A 14,485-nucleotide genomic window follows, 5' to 3' on the forward strand; every position below is an offset into this window, starting at 1 on the left:
CTTCCTGGGACGTAGCTTAAATGCTTCACCACTGGGCTACAATAGAGGGGTGGGGACAGATTCTCCCCACACCCATCACCCCTGCCAAGAGGGGCCTGAGATTCCGGCTCCACTTCCAAGGGGACCGACAGACCTTGCCATGAAGAGATAAAAGAAGGAGCAAGAGAGAACAAAACACACTTTATTGAACACTTCCAGAGTCCTGTTTTCTTACAGTTATCTACTCTTTTTTAAAACCAATCTGTTAAGACTGGGGGGAGGCAGAAAGTGCCAGGGAGGGTGGGGTCACTGTGAATAGATGAAGAGAGAAAGAGAGAGATAGAGAGATAGAGAGATAGAGAGATAGAGAGAGATAGAGATAGAGAGAGAGAGAGAGAGAGAGAGAGAGAGAGAGAATACCACCCCCATCTGAACTGTCTCTTCTGCTTGGGCTCCTGGCCCCATCCCCTCCCCTCCCCACCTGAAGGCTCTGGTCCACCCCACCCCATGCTTCTTCCATGGAGCAGGCCTGGGAAAGCTCCTCTTGCCCTGCAACGTGGTGCGATGGGCCCTAAAGGCAAACCCACAGCAGACCCCTCTTCATGGAGTGGGGCTTCCCAGGAAGCAGCTCAGGTACTCCGAGGTCGTGATGGCGGGGCTGGTGCTGGTGCAGAGCTTTTGAGGCCGCGAGTATTTCAGGAAAGTGGCATGGAGGGTGGAGCTGGGCCCCCGCAGGGCAGCCTTGGCCATGGGAGGGTGCACTGCCGACAGCTCAGACTCACTGCAATGAGAGAGAGGCAGAAAGGGAGGCAGCAATAAAGGAGGGAAAAGTGTTGTTCTTGCGTTCAAATCCTGCTTGCCAGTTTCCCACAGGCAACTCTCCTGCTGCTGTGAGAACAGGATGGTGGTCTAGACAGGTCCTTGGCCTAATCCAGAAGGGGGTTGGACTAGATGACCCACAGGGTCTCTTCCAACTCTACGATTACCGTATTTTTCGCCCTATAGGACACAATTTTCCCCCTCCAAAAATGAAGGGGAAATGTGTGTGCGTCCTATGGGGTGAATGCAGGGTTTCGCTGAAGCCTGGAGAGCGAGAGGGGTCGGTGCGCACCGACCCCTCTCACTCTCCAGGCTTCAGGAGAGCCCCACCGCCAGCCCCGCCAGCTTGGGGGACAGCGGGGAGGCGCAGCGCGCCTTTCCCGCTGTCCCCCGACTTGGTTAGAAGGCTGGCGGGGGGGAGAAGCCTGCTCCTCCCCGTCACCAGCCCCGCAAACTCGCTTCGGCATCGTTCTGGGTCCCATTCTGGGGGCTGGCGTCGGGGGAAGCCCGAGCTTCCCCCACCCCAGCCCCGTGCCTGGGGGAAAAAAAATAATTTCCCCCCCTTTATTCCCCCCCCCAAATCTAGGTGCGTCCTATAGGGCAAAAAATACGGTATATGAATCAATGACCTCTGAACAGGCAGCCAGCCAGAGCGCATCACTGCAGCAAAACGGACCCAAGAATCACAGGCCAGATGCAGAACTCCCTGTAAAGGTCAAGCATCATCACCCCATAAGTCCCTGCAGCAACCCTGGCACAAGAGGGAGTATCACCCCCATAAGGGGCAAAGGCAGAGGGGGCAGCAGCTTGCCAGAGCTGTGGGATGTGAAACACAAGAGCAGTCAAGTACAACATTCCTAGAGTGAACATGCTTACACATGGGGAGGAATGTTTGTCCAGCCAGCAGGTAAACTTCCTGTTTCTTTTTGGGCTGGGACAGACTGCCTCTGCATGTGACTACAGGTGGGCGTGGCCTCACCTGTGCAGGTAATGACAAAAGCATGGCAGGGCAGCCATCTCTCTCTCTCTGACTACTTTCGTCGAAGAAGCAACATCTGCTTAGCCAAAGATGCTCTCTTGGCCTCCAGCCGAGAGGAAAGAGGGACTGTCCCCTTATGAGATAGTTTCCAGGTGTATGTTACTTTTCTAAGCTAAGTCTGCCTTCTGGGATCCGATTGTGAACAGAATGTGAATAAACTCTTTTTATACTTTTATAGAAGACTGTGTCGTGTCTTACCTTTTATGAGGGAATAAGGGGGAAATACCAGAACAGTTATTATAGAGCAGGGGTGTCAAACTCAAATTCATCGGGGGCCGCATCAGCAGTTTGGTCACCCTCATAGGGCCGGTTGTATCTGTAGGACTTTTTCAAAGTTATTTTTCCATAGGCACTGGTGTGTGTTGTCTTGAACCTATACACTATTTAATATACCTATTCCAGTACGATTTTAAATAAGAATAGAAGAAGAAATAATAATGATTTTTTAAAAAGATGACGAGATGGGCTTCCAGGCAGACTGGAGCTCCAACGGGGAGGATACAGGAGCCTGTCCCAACAGAGCAGAGCAGAAGCAAATGCCGCCGCACTCAGGAGTCGGAGGATACGGAGCTGCAGTTTGGACAGCAGCAGTTTCTTCCTTGCAAGGGAGCCCCAGCGGCACTGTGGGTGCGGGTGGCCAGGATGTCCTGCTGGGGCCCCGAGCTGCTGCAGTTGCTCCTGGCGAGGGGGCTATCTGCCAAGTCCTCCGGCCCGGAGAAAGCCGATGTGTTGGCGTGGGGAGGGGGGCGGTGTTTCGTAGCCAGGCTCCCGCAGCCAAGTTGCTGGCAGGCTCCCACTTTGCTCCAGCCGCCCAGATGCCGGCGCGGTCCTCTTCGGGGTGGGAGGCGCCCCTGCTTTGCTGTGTGGCACACCGCCCGCCCGCCCGCCCGCCTCCCTCCACCCCACTCTGCGCAGCTGAACCAGCAGCATTCGCCTCTCCCAGCCCAGCCAGGGCGCGCCGCCTGCGGCAGGATCTGCGCCTGGTCCCCGCTCTCCACCCACCTCCGCCGTTCCCTTCCCCGCCTGCCGGCCCCGCTACTTACTCACCAGAGCGACCCCCAGCCAGCCCCTGGCCCCGCCGCCCGCAACCCCGGCCATCTCCTTGCCAGCTGCAGCGCCGCAGTGGCCTCTTCTTGCGGCCCGAGCAAGTGAGCGAGCGGCGTCCCAAGCGTGGCTCTCACTCCCTGCCCTCGCTGCCAGCCTCCGCGGCTCTCTTGGGCTCCAAAAGTTGCCACGAGCGCGACCCGCCCCCTCGAGCAGCCGTGCCTGGGAGGCTCCGAGGGGCGGAGGCAGCCGGCTCCGAGCTCGGCTCCGCGGGACCGCCTCCTCCGCAGCAAGCCCCGGACTGGACTGAGAGAGCAGAAAGCCTCTTTGCCCGGCTCGCGAGGCAGGCGAAAGTTGTGGGACCGGCCGGTAGGCAGTGCCGTCGGGGCGCGTCGGTTGGAGCCATGTCTGCAAGCAGGCAGGGAAGGCTGTTTGCGTGGGTCACTTTTTAGAAAGGCAGAGAGCCTCCGCCAGAGTGCGGACCCTAAAATCTGGGTCGGGACCAGTAAAAAGGAGGAGAAGCTCGCTTCCTCGCCCTTGATGCCACGGGCCACATGACGAGGTCTGGCGGGCCGGATTCGGCCCGCGGGCCTTGTGTTTGACACCCGTGTTATAGAGGCTTTAGCGAGCCTGAGCAAACGCATCCGCTGTGTGTTTAAAAAGGGGAATGTCACTCTGCTAAATTGTGAACTTGTTAACACAAGGTGGAAAGGCTATAATCAAACAATATATCCTCTCCTGCATCCCTGAACATTCCCACAAGAGCACACTCTCCCACTCCGCAGTGAGGCAAGATTTGACCAGGGGGCTTCCTGGCCCACCCTGAGAGAGAAAATAACGTCTTCCTTCATGCAGCCCCTACGGAACCCCCTCCCACAGGAGGCAGTGACGCTTCTGAGTAGCAGGTGCTGGGGTGCTTGTGGGGCTCCCCAAATGACCGCTGTCTGGCTGACCACTGAGAGTCTAGGCTATGGGATTAGATGGGGCAGACAGGCTCTTCATAGGTTCTTAGAATCTTAGCACTGTAAAGTTGGGTCATCTAGTCCAAACCCCTGAAACGCAGGAATTTCAGCTAAATCAAGGACAATAAATTAAAAAGGGCATAGCAAGGCCCTTTCCAAGACTGAAATATATTGGTGACTTCACATAAGTCCCCAGAGTGGCAGCTTAGGGGCCTGAGAAGCAGCTTCTGAATTTAACTTCAGTTCTTCAGAATCCTAGAATTGCAAAACCTATTCATAACCGAAAAGTCTTTGTCCTGTGGCATGAAATCTGGCACAGAGAATCGCCAGCCTCCCAGAAAACACGCCGGCAGGTGGGCTCCCCTGTGCTGCCTCCTCCCCCCTCCCGGGGAGGGGGGTCCAGGGGTCTGCTCCTACCTGTACGAGTGAAGGTTCCGGACACCTTCCTGGAGAGCATCCCAGAGCCTGGAACCCTCTTCCGGCAGCACCCTCTGTGCCAGGCCCAGGGCAGCCAGAGAGAGCTGTGCGGGCTCAAAGCGCAGGCAGTCGCAGTCGGCCAGCGAAAGCTCCAGGAAGTACATGGCCAAGAGGAGCACCTGGGGGGAGGGGCAGGAGGAAGAGCAAGTAGGGGGAAGGGGGACCCAGGAGTCCTGCCCCCACCAGCCCCTGCCCTCAGGTCAGGCCAGGAGCAGGAGGCAAGGGGAGCAGCAACATTCTTGACTCTGAGCATGTGCAGAAGCTGCACTCGGGGAGGAAAGGCTCTGACTTCTGATGTAGTGATCAGATGGGATTACTGTGAGGAATTACGAAATATGCATCTAAGCCATTGTGTCCGCGATGAAAGCATTGCGTTGACTGGGTTTGATTCATTGACAATAATTTCTGATCAAATCCCACAAGCCTCTGCACCTCTGCCATTTTCCCTCTAGTGCCAATTTCTCTACACCTGACAGGCACGTACAGTATAAGCATTCTGAAACACAGGCCAGTTGCTTCATCAGGCATCCTCAGTACATAAAGATAGAAGGTCGCTTTGATGTAGTTTGTTAATTTTTAGGTAGATCTTAAGGGCCAGGAAGAGAGTTCACAAGATGGTAAATACTGCCATCCTGCCTCTCCTGTTTATTCCTATTTATGACCTCCGGGGTTTCCTAAAAGCATTCCTCCTTCCTTCCTCTTTTACTTACTCTGGACTACTATGCACGCTCAAGTAGGAAATAGTTTCTTTGTAGTTTTAACTTTAACTTTGTCCCCACGTGGGGTTTTTTGAAATGCTCAGAGGAAATCTGATTGGTTCTTACGAACACTGTGTAAAAAGTTCTTTTGTGAATAAAACGACCTGGGCCGAGGGGCGGACAGGAATGATGATGATGATTATTATACGTACTCCTCCCAGAGTCCTGCTGGTCAAGCCTCGTGTGTATTCTATTAATCAGAGTCCAATCCTTCCTTGTTTGGGGAAGGCTACATTCTGAGCCCCAGAATCTCTTTAAGAGGGAAAGTGAGGGGTCAGCTGTGGCCTGGGAGACCCCTGACGGACACTCACCTCCCTGGCACAGTGGCCCACTTCTGCCAGCAGGTGCAGCAGGTGGACAGGGTTGGCATAGTGCAGCTCGAACTTCAGGCGGGCCAAGATCTTGCGCTCCATGCGCAGCAGCTCCTTCTGGTTGAATGAGTCCTCCATCATGAAGCAGAGCTGGGACGGCTGGAGGGAGGGAGGGGAGGAGAGACAACGGCAGAAAGGGGTGGGTGGGTGGGCAGTCTCCCTCACAAGGCTGTTTTTAAGCAGAGGTTGGGTGGCCACCTGCCATGGGTGCTTCAGCTGCGCTTCCTGCATTGCAAGGGGTTGGACTGAATGACCTCTGGGGGTCCTTTCCAACTCTATGATTCTTTACCTCTGAGACTGCATTTCCCTGACCACTTTCCAGTCAAGTGAATCCCAAAGGGACTCATAAACAATAAGTGACAGCAACGTGACAGGACATCAGAAGTACAGCATAGATCCCATGATCGTCGGCGAAACAAGTAAAACCCAAGAAACAATATTTAACAAACGGCCAACTAAAAAAGAATAAGCCAAATATAAGCAGCAGATTCGTGAAAGATTTAACGGTAGTAGGGTTTGGATAGTCAAAATATGTGTGCAATAAAACAGCTAAAAAACAAATATTAGGAAAGGAGGGGTGGGAAATCAAAAAGTAACTTTGTATGTTAAAAAAAATGTTTATGATGATAAATGCTTTGAAATATGGTGGGAGACTTATTAAAAATGATATAAAAATAAGCTAAACATTGCCTGATTACACCATGTCATATTATATTGTTATGGGTTTGGGGGCCCAGATTCCCCTAAATTCCTGGGTGCCACATCCTCCCCATCATTCCTGGATGTAGTAAAATTTAGAGAAGTTTGGGCTAAACTTTGGGAATCATGCAAATGCCCTGGATTTTGTTCTGCTTAGGAGCCAAGCCAGCTGGGCAGAGCTAGTTGAAGGGGCCGTCAGCAGGGGCCAAAGGTCAGTGGTGGTTCATCAAGGAATCAGGCAGAGGTTTAGAGTTTCAACTTTGAATGGCATAGGCTGGCAGGAGCTCCTTGGAGTAACAACGAGGAGGGGGGGCAGAACTCCAAGAGAGCTGGGGGGGGGTGATAGTCTAGAACCAAGAGACGCAGAGATTTTTGCTGTCCTTTTGAGTCCAACGCTCCTTGGGGGGGGGAGGTAGCAAAACCCCATAGGATGCAAATGTTCTGGAATCCCCCCATCAAGGTGCAGGTCACATATAAAAAAGTAAAGGGACCCCTGACCATTAGGTCCAGTCGTGGCTGACTCTGGGGTTGCGGTGCTCATCTCGCTTTATTGGCCGAGGGAGCCAGCGGACAGCTTCCGGGTCATGTGGCCAGCATGACTAAGCCGCTTCTGGCAAAACCAGAGCAGCGCACAGAAACGCCGTTTACCTTCCCGCCGGAGCGGTACCTATTTATCTACTTGCACTTTAACATGCTTTCAAACTGTTAGGAGCAGGGACCGAGCAACGGAGCTCATCCCGTCGTGGGGATTCGAACCACCGACCTTCTGATCGGCAAGTCCTAGGCTGTGTGGTTTAACCCACAGTGCCACCCACATCCCTTGCAGGTCACGTATATATGCGAATAAAACCACATTTCACGAAGACACCGCAGTCTCTGCTGTACCTCATTGTCCCAGAAGGGAACAGGGACCCTGGAAAGTGTGCCCCCCCACAACCCCTGGGATCTTGCAGCCCTCATGGAGATGGGAGCAGTGTGTTGACAATATGATTAACAAATCAACAAGGCAAAGCAATATTAACAACATAGCAAGTAAAAAAAATAAGCTGGGAGGCGATGGGAGAGGCGCCTGTCTGAGTCTCCTCCTGCTGCCCTGGGCCTCCCTGCCCACCCCCACAAGGTGCTCATTTGCAGGAACGCTGGGCTGCGCAGGAGAGGCGCCAGCCCCACAGCCTGGACCCCCCTGAGCTGTGCAGGATCAGCCCACCAGAGGAAGCACCCCAACCAAGGCCACAGCCCAGCCACAGATATTCAGTGCAAACTGCCCCCTTGACTGGCGCAGAGTCTCAAGCGCCTCTCCTAGAGGTGGGAGTCTAGGGCAGCCCCCCTCCCCGGTCCGGGCACCAGAGCCTCCCCCTCCCACCTGAGGCCTCCTGCTCACCTGAGGGCAACTGCTCTCCTCTACCTTGCAGGCCAGGAAGAGGCAGGTGGCAGCGAGGAGCTGCAGGGTGGAGATTCGCACTCGGCCCGCTTTCAAGTAGGCGTTGAAGAGGTAGACGGCCAGGAAGAGAGTCTCCTCCGCCAGGGCCAGGTATTCCTGGAGGGTGGGCAGAATCAGGATTAGACACAACTTTCTGCGCCCCAGAGCGGCTTGTCCTTCTCGTCCCTTCCAACTCTACAGCTCTGTGATTCTATGACTTTGGGGGCGCCATTCCCCGATATCCTGCCCCACAACAAAGGCTCCACCAAGCCCCCAACCCTTGCTTGCTCCAAGGACCCCCCTGGCGACCCCCTTCAGGGCAGAAGTTTGCATCTCCAGCAAGGGGAGGGAGCCAAACCTGCCGCCCCTCCCATTCTGCCACCCGAGGTGCCTGCCTCACCTTGTCTCATTGCAGAGCCGGCCCTGGATGCCTCCCTGCCCACCTGAGTCGGCTGCAAGGGGATGGAAACTCAGGGCCTCCTGCTGCCCCACCCCAAACAAACTTCCCCACCCGCTCTTCCAGGGGGGGAGACATTTGGGGGGGGGTTCCCTGCTGGTATCTACATGCACTTGCACCAGCCAATCGATGATGAGGCCGCGCATCTCTCCCGTCACAGACCTGGGCACGTCAAGCCCCCGGAAGGCGTAATGCGGCTGCTTCTGCTGTGGGGAGGAAAGGGGGGAGAAAGGAGCCCTGAAGTTGCTGCATCGCCCCTTCCCTTCTTCTCATAAACCCCCGTCTTTTGGGAGAGGACAAAGCAAGGGAGCTGTGACAGCTGTCACTCAGTAGAACAGGAGGCTCTTAGGGCTTTTAGGGCCCTCGTATTTACGGGACCGCCTCTCCTGGTCTGCCCCGCACCTTAAGGTCCATGAATAACCATAGTTTAGAGGTCCCAGGAACTAAGGAAGTCAGATTATCCTCCACCAGGGCCAGGGCCTTCTCAGTGATGGCTCCGACCTGGTGGAATGCTCTGTCCCATGAGACCAGGGGCCTTCAGGATTTAACCTCTTTCCACCAGGCCTGTAAGACAGAGCTATTCCGCCTGGCCTTTAATTTGAATTCAGCCTGATCTTCTATTTCCCTTCTCTTCCCTACCCCTCTCCTTTTATGAAGATTTCCCTCTCTGAGACCCCACAGCTAATTCTCCCCTGGTCTCCTCGCTGGCCCAAGTAGGACCAAATCAGCCAGCTAGCCCTGGGGATTATCTAATGCTTATTAGATGCATTTCTTCTAAATTGATTTCTGAACTTTGAATTTTATTGTTATTCATGTTTTTATACTGTATTTTATGCTGCTTTTACAATTAAGTGTTTTAAATTGGTTGTTAGCCACCCTGAGCCCAGTTTTCTGAACCGGGAAGGGTGGGGTAGAAATAAAAATTGTTTATTATTATTATCTATTAATCTGAGGGTCACAGATTTGAGCAAAAGATTCCTGTACTGCAGAGGATCAGTCTAGAGGACCCTTGAAGGTCTCGTCCAACTTGACAATTAATGTGGATCTGTTAATCCCACCTTCCTGATGGTAAGACCTGTTTGACAGCTGAGCAGTGGTGGTGGACTCCCCTTCATTTGTAAACAGAGGCTGGATGGCCATCTGTCATGGGTGCTTTGGGTGGCATTCCTGCACTGCAGGGGGTCAGACTATAGGACCCTTGGAGGTCCCACCCAACTCTAAAATTCTGAGTCCCCTACCGGCCAAGCAAGGGGCCTTTGGGAAGCCCCCATGGCAGGGGAAGAGGGCAACAGCCCCAGCCAAAATCCTCTGAGAGAGGGCAGCCCACAGAGGCCTCTCTTGGGAGCGGGGATTCCAACACTGGTCCTCAGGATGGAAGTCACCTTTCCCCTCCAACTCACCATCAGGCTGCTGAAGATGTCATAGGCATACTCCTTCTCCAGACCCATGCCCAGGCGCAACATGGCTTGCGAGAGCTCCTCCACAAGGACCTCAGAGGCGGGAGAAACTGGGGTGGGAGAGGAAAGAGACAGCCGCTGTGGTGCAGTTTGGCTCGCTTGCCTGAGCTCCCCACAAAGCACCCGGATGCTTCTGCATGTTGCTGTGCCAGATGCAATGGGTTGTGTTTCAGGAATTTATGTATAGGTTGGGGGGGGGGGTTGCCCCTCCAGCAGATATCATGCACATGCAGCCCACTACCAAAATCAGCACAATCACTTTTGTGACTTTTGTGATTTGTCCCCACAAAACACTTCATCACAGTTTCTTCCTATCTATTCAAAGGGCCTTTGCTGCACGATACCAAATGTAAGAATTCGCTGATAAATGTATCTATGTACTGGCTCACTGGGAAAACTTCAGAAAATCATATAGTCATGTGAGCTCAGCTACTCAGCAGCCCCTCTGCCTGAGTGATAATCCCTGGCACCCCGATACCTGAGTGCCAGACAGGTAGCCGTTCCAGAAACAACAAACCCAGATAAAGGCAAAAGGGTGTGATTAACTTGGCTGGGAAACAGGGAAATGTAAAGATCTCTTTTGCTATACTTGACGGGTATTTGGTGGAGGGCAAGGAGAACCACGGGGCAGGGTCCAGGATGCTCAGATTACGGCCACCAGTCCTCCCCTTTCATGATGTAACTGTGATGTATGAGTGATGTAGTTTTGGGGGGGTGTAAAATGGGGATTAGCAGCTAATAAAAGTTTGGGTTCTCTTTTGTTCAGGGCTTCCATCTTGTTCCACCTGGTGGCAGGTGGGAGTCCTGTTGCGACAGTCTTCAATCAAGACCAAGCCTACTGGCTGCTGTTTTGCTCTGGTATTCCTGGCTGGTGTCCTTGTTCTTTTGTCCAAGGGAGCCCTCAGATTTCTCCGTTAACAGTGGAGATGGGACTAGGTGCAAGTCCCCCGCATGCCCGAAGGACCCTGTCTTGGGACAAGGAGAGCAGGGAGGTTGGGCAGTGTCCTTCGGGACCTCAAGGTTTCCAGGCACTTTGGTAAGAATTAACGGGCTTTGGATTAGGACTACTTAAAATTCACAGCCTATGGGGAGGGGGAAGCAGGAGGCAGGAGGCAATATGGGAAGTGCCCCCAGGCCAACTCTTGTTCCCTCCCCATCAGGCCTCCCAACTTTTATGCCATCCTGCAAACTCTTTTGCCTGGAGCTCCCTTACCTCTTTGCAAAGCCGGCTCTGCTGAGGTCCTGGGGCAGACAGCGCCCGGCTTCTCAGAAGCAACGTCCCTCTCATGACTCCCGGGGACCTTCCGCTGTAAGAGAGATTTGGGGTGCGGTGGGGTGGGGGCCAATTGATGGATTGATTGCATTTTTATCCCGCTTTTTTCCCTCCAAGGAGCTCAAGGCGGCGTAATGTTTCAGGTTAGGCCGAGAGGCACTGGCTGTCACCCAGGCCAAGTGGGGATTCGAATCCTGGTCTCTCCCAGGTCTCAACCACAGCACTACAGTTTGGCCGCAAGAGCACTAGATTGGACCTGTGACCCCCGCAGAGGCAGAGCAGGGCTCCGTGAACCAGCTCCTGCATCTTAAAACGCCTCCTCAGAGCCTTGCAGCCTGGGATTGTAAGCAGAGGCACAACTGGGGCCACCACCAATGTGCCAGCGTGGTGTAGTGGTTAGAGCACAGGACCAGGACCTGGGAGAGACCAGGGTTCAAATCTCCAGCTCAGCCACGACACTCACCTTGGGTGCCAATTGCTGCCTCTCTCAGCCTGACCTACTTCACAGGGTTGTTGTGGGGGTTAGATTATGGTTACCAGATTTTTTTCAATGAATCCGGGGACACTTTCCCCCCCGAAGCTGAGTAGCAACAGGGAGTCAGTAGTGGGGATGGTGAGGCCAAAGACCCTGGACCCAAGCACACATGCATATTGCATAAAGGTGCAAAGCCCTTCTTTCGCACCATGTGAAACATAAATGCGCAGTTTTAAAAATGCGCATTTATGTTTCACAGGTTGCGAAAGAAGGGCTTTGCAGCTTGCCCGGCAGAGAAACCACGCGCCTTGCGCCCCTCCTGGGCAACGGCCGCCCACCCACAACTCCTAAGCCTCCCCTATCAGTAAAAAAAAGGGGGGAAGGGGGCAGGAGATCTGTACCGTCGGATGTCCCCAGTTGCCCTTTGGCAGTGGCAGTCAGCAGCCTGGAGCCAGCCAGAGCCAACTGCGCTACCAGGCTGGCTCCGGGCTGCTGAGGCTGCCACGTTTCCCGGGGACAGATTTGCAAATCTGGGGACATTCCGGGGACAGAATTTGTCCGGGGACAGATTTGCAAATCCGGGGACTGTCCCCAGGAACATCTGGTAACCCTAGGTTAGATGAGGAGGGAACCACCTGGAACCCTTTGGAGAAAAGGCTGGAATAGAAACACAGTAGACAAATAGGCCTCCTAGCTGGCTCACGTGGTCACTTGATGCCCCAATATACGTGGCAAATGTTCAGCCCCTGATCTCCTATCTTCCAAGAGGTCTGCGTTGCTCACCTCCCATCTTTGGGACTTTGCATTTCTCAGAACTTACCTCTGCAGTGCCAACACCCAGCTGAAAGAAGAGGCTGTTTGTTTTTGAGCATATGCAAAACGCCTTTACCTCCCTCCCTTCCAAGTGAAGGTCAGTGCAGAATCTGCAACAAAATGTTGCAGCGTAGTCTAAGAGGGCTGATCCTATTCGGGGCTTCAGCCAGTCAGAAATATTCTCCCCTCTGGGATATCCTCCCCCCCCCCCCTTCCAACCTGTCCCACCTCAGTTTTCTTTCCCAACTGACACCCCACACCCCAAGGTACTGAGCGTCCTCAGTCCTCCCCCAGTTCTTTGCTTGCAAGGCGCGTGTTGTTGCCCCGTAGGCTGTTTTGTCTGAAGGTCTGCTGTGCTTCTCTGCGCCCCCTACTAAAACCTTGGGGGCTCCAATCCTGCTGGCACTCAGCACCCAAGTTCACTATTAAAGGGAGGCGGAAATGGGTGCTCAAAGCTAAGTAATGACATCATTGCTTCCAGGTGAGCAAGTGGGGGGGGCAGCTTCAAGGCTGCACCTCTGCCCCCCACTCTGCAAATATTTCCTGTCTTCTGACAATGCACCCCCTGGAAGACCCACCTTCCTGGATCCTTTTTCACTGCTCAGACCTTTGTTGTTCTTGGTTTTCAAAGGCTCCCTCTTCTCATCTGCCTAAAATGGAACATATTTAAGGGAGGAGTTAAAGGGGCAGAACTCCCCCACTTTGGTTTCTGCCCCCCCCCCCATCAGCCCCCACATGGGCTTTTGCCAAGGAGCATCTCGGACAAAGTGAAGGTCACAGGTGTGACCACGAGCAAAATGTGGGAAGTTAAAACTCAGCCACTTCAGAGCTGGGATTTTTGGGGGGCAAATGTACCCCCACCTTCGGCCTCTCAAACCCCAGCTTGAAGCCGACAGGTCGCTGCAGCAACTTCTCCACCGAGGGGAGCAAAGAGAGAGGCCAGGATGGTGGAGAAAGCCTCCTCTGCAATGCTAGGAGGATGCCGCTCTGATAGAGAGCGTTTCTGGGCATGTGCAGAGTGCAGGCCTTTCTCCCGCCACATCTGGGAATGGGTGGCAGGGCCTCTCAGCTCAGGGAACGCAGCTTCCAACGAGGGTCTCTGTTAGGTACCCCCCAAGGGGCTAGCCTGCTGTGGGAGACAGGTTCTGCAGACACCGGTCCAAACAGAACAGTGCTCCCCCCCCGAAAAACAAACCAACCCCCACATTCACTCAGGGGCCTTTCCCAAAGCTACAGCTCTTTGGCAGCAGAGGGTGGAAAGGGGAAAAATGCAGGGAGACTAAGGACCCCACCCCAAACCCTCCTGCCCCCCCCAGGAGCCCCCACCACAAGAGCAAACCAACAAACTTGCAGTCTGCCAGGATCTCCTCTCTTGAAAGGCGGTGGGCTTGGCCTGCACCCCCCACATGGTCCCCGGAGAAGGGCTAGGAATGAAGGTCAGCTCTGCCAGGGAGTGTCAGGCCCAAGTGAGCTGCAACTCCAGCTGTGCTTAATTAGCAAAGACAGACCCAGTGGGCAGGCCTTAGGCAGCACGGGCTCCCATCCTGAAAGGGGCTGGCCCTCCCCAGTCACGGGAGGTCAACAGGGCCAGAGGTGCTTTTGCTACCATAAGCAGACACATTTTAATGTTGTATTTTAATCTTGTTTTTAAGTTGTATTTCAATCGTTTTTATACCTGGTGTCAGCTGCCCTGAGCCCGGTCTTGGCTGGGGAGGGCAGGGTATGAATAATAATTATTTTATTATTATTATTATTATTATTATTATTATTATTATTATTATTATTATCATCATCATCCATGGAGGAGGCTGTTCATGGAAGCCTAGAACCGTGGAGCTGTATCAAATAATAATAATGTTGTTTACAAAAAGGAAAGGGGTGCAACCTTAGATATGTTTACTAGGAGAGAAGTCCCACTGGGCTGAAGAGAGCTTACCTGTAGTCAGCATGTTTATAATACCCATTTCATTGTTCGTACCCCAGCCGCTCTGGGACTGGGCAGCAGATTCAAGCAGACTTTTAAACCGACTGGCCAATTCAGTCTGCATGTACTGTGCATTTTGGAAACAAGATTCTGAAGGCAGCAAGCATGCTTTTTTAAAGCTGTTTAATGTCTACGTCACAATTATCTTAGAAGAGGCACCACCTTCTGCTGGAGCAAAGGTTGAAGAAATGGCTCTCTTAAACGTGTTGCCCAGCACCCGATTACTGGTACGATAAGCATGCATACTGAAATTAATCAACTTTTTTGTCAAAAATGCTTAGCCTCAGATATACAGGAATGCCGTTTTAGTCCATTAATTTTCACATGGGGCCATTCTGGGTTCTCTCACTGCTCTGGCCTAAAACGATGAGGAGCTCAGCTTAATGAAAATGACACTCAGGAAGGCAGGATCAGGATTTGCAAGAGAGGGAACGTCTCTCCTCAAACACCTCACCCCA

The 14,485-nt window shown here is 53.4% G+C and overlaps 1 protein-coding gene across 1 annotated transcript; it reads right to left on the reverse strand.

Moving 5' to 3' along the window:
• Positions 1-505: 505 nt before the first annotated feature.
• Positions 506-13,054, reverse strand: CCNP (cyclin P; the record flags this gene model as incomplete). The annotated part of the gene is made up of 9 exons (XM_081202285.1): positions 506-760; positions 4,261-4,439; positions 5,390-5,548; positions 7,530-7,685; positions 8,133-8,231; positions 9,426-9,532; positions 10,696-10,789; positions 12,622-12,693; positions 12,905-13,054. 9 exons carry the CDS (start codon positions 13,052-13,054, stop codon positions 580-582), a joined length of 1,197 nt encoding a protein of 398 aa, XP_081058411.1. The 3' UTR covers positions 506-579.
• Between the last annotated feature and the right edge of the window lie 1,431 nt (positions 13,055-14,485).

Source organism: Podarcis bocagei (assembly GCF_964188305.1).
Source record: "Podarcis bocagei genome assembly, chromosome: 7".
Lineage (NCBI taxonomy): Eukaryota > Metazoa > Chordata > Lepidosauria > Squamata > Lacertidae > Podarcis > Podarcis bocagei.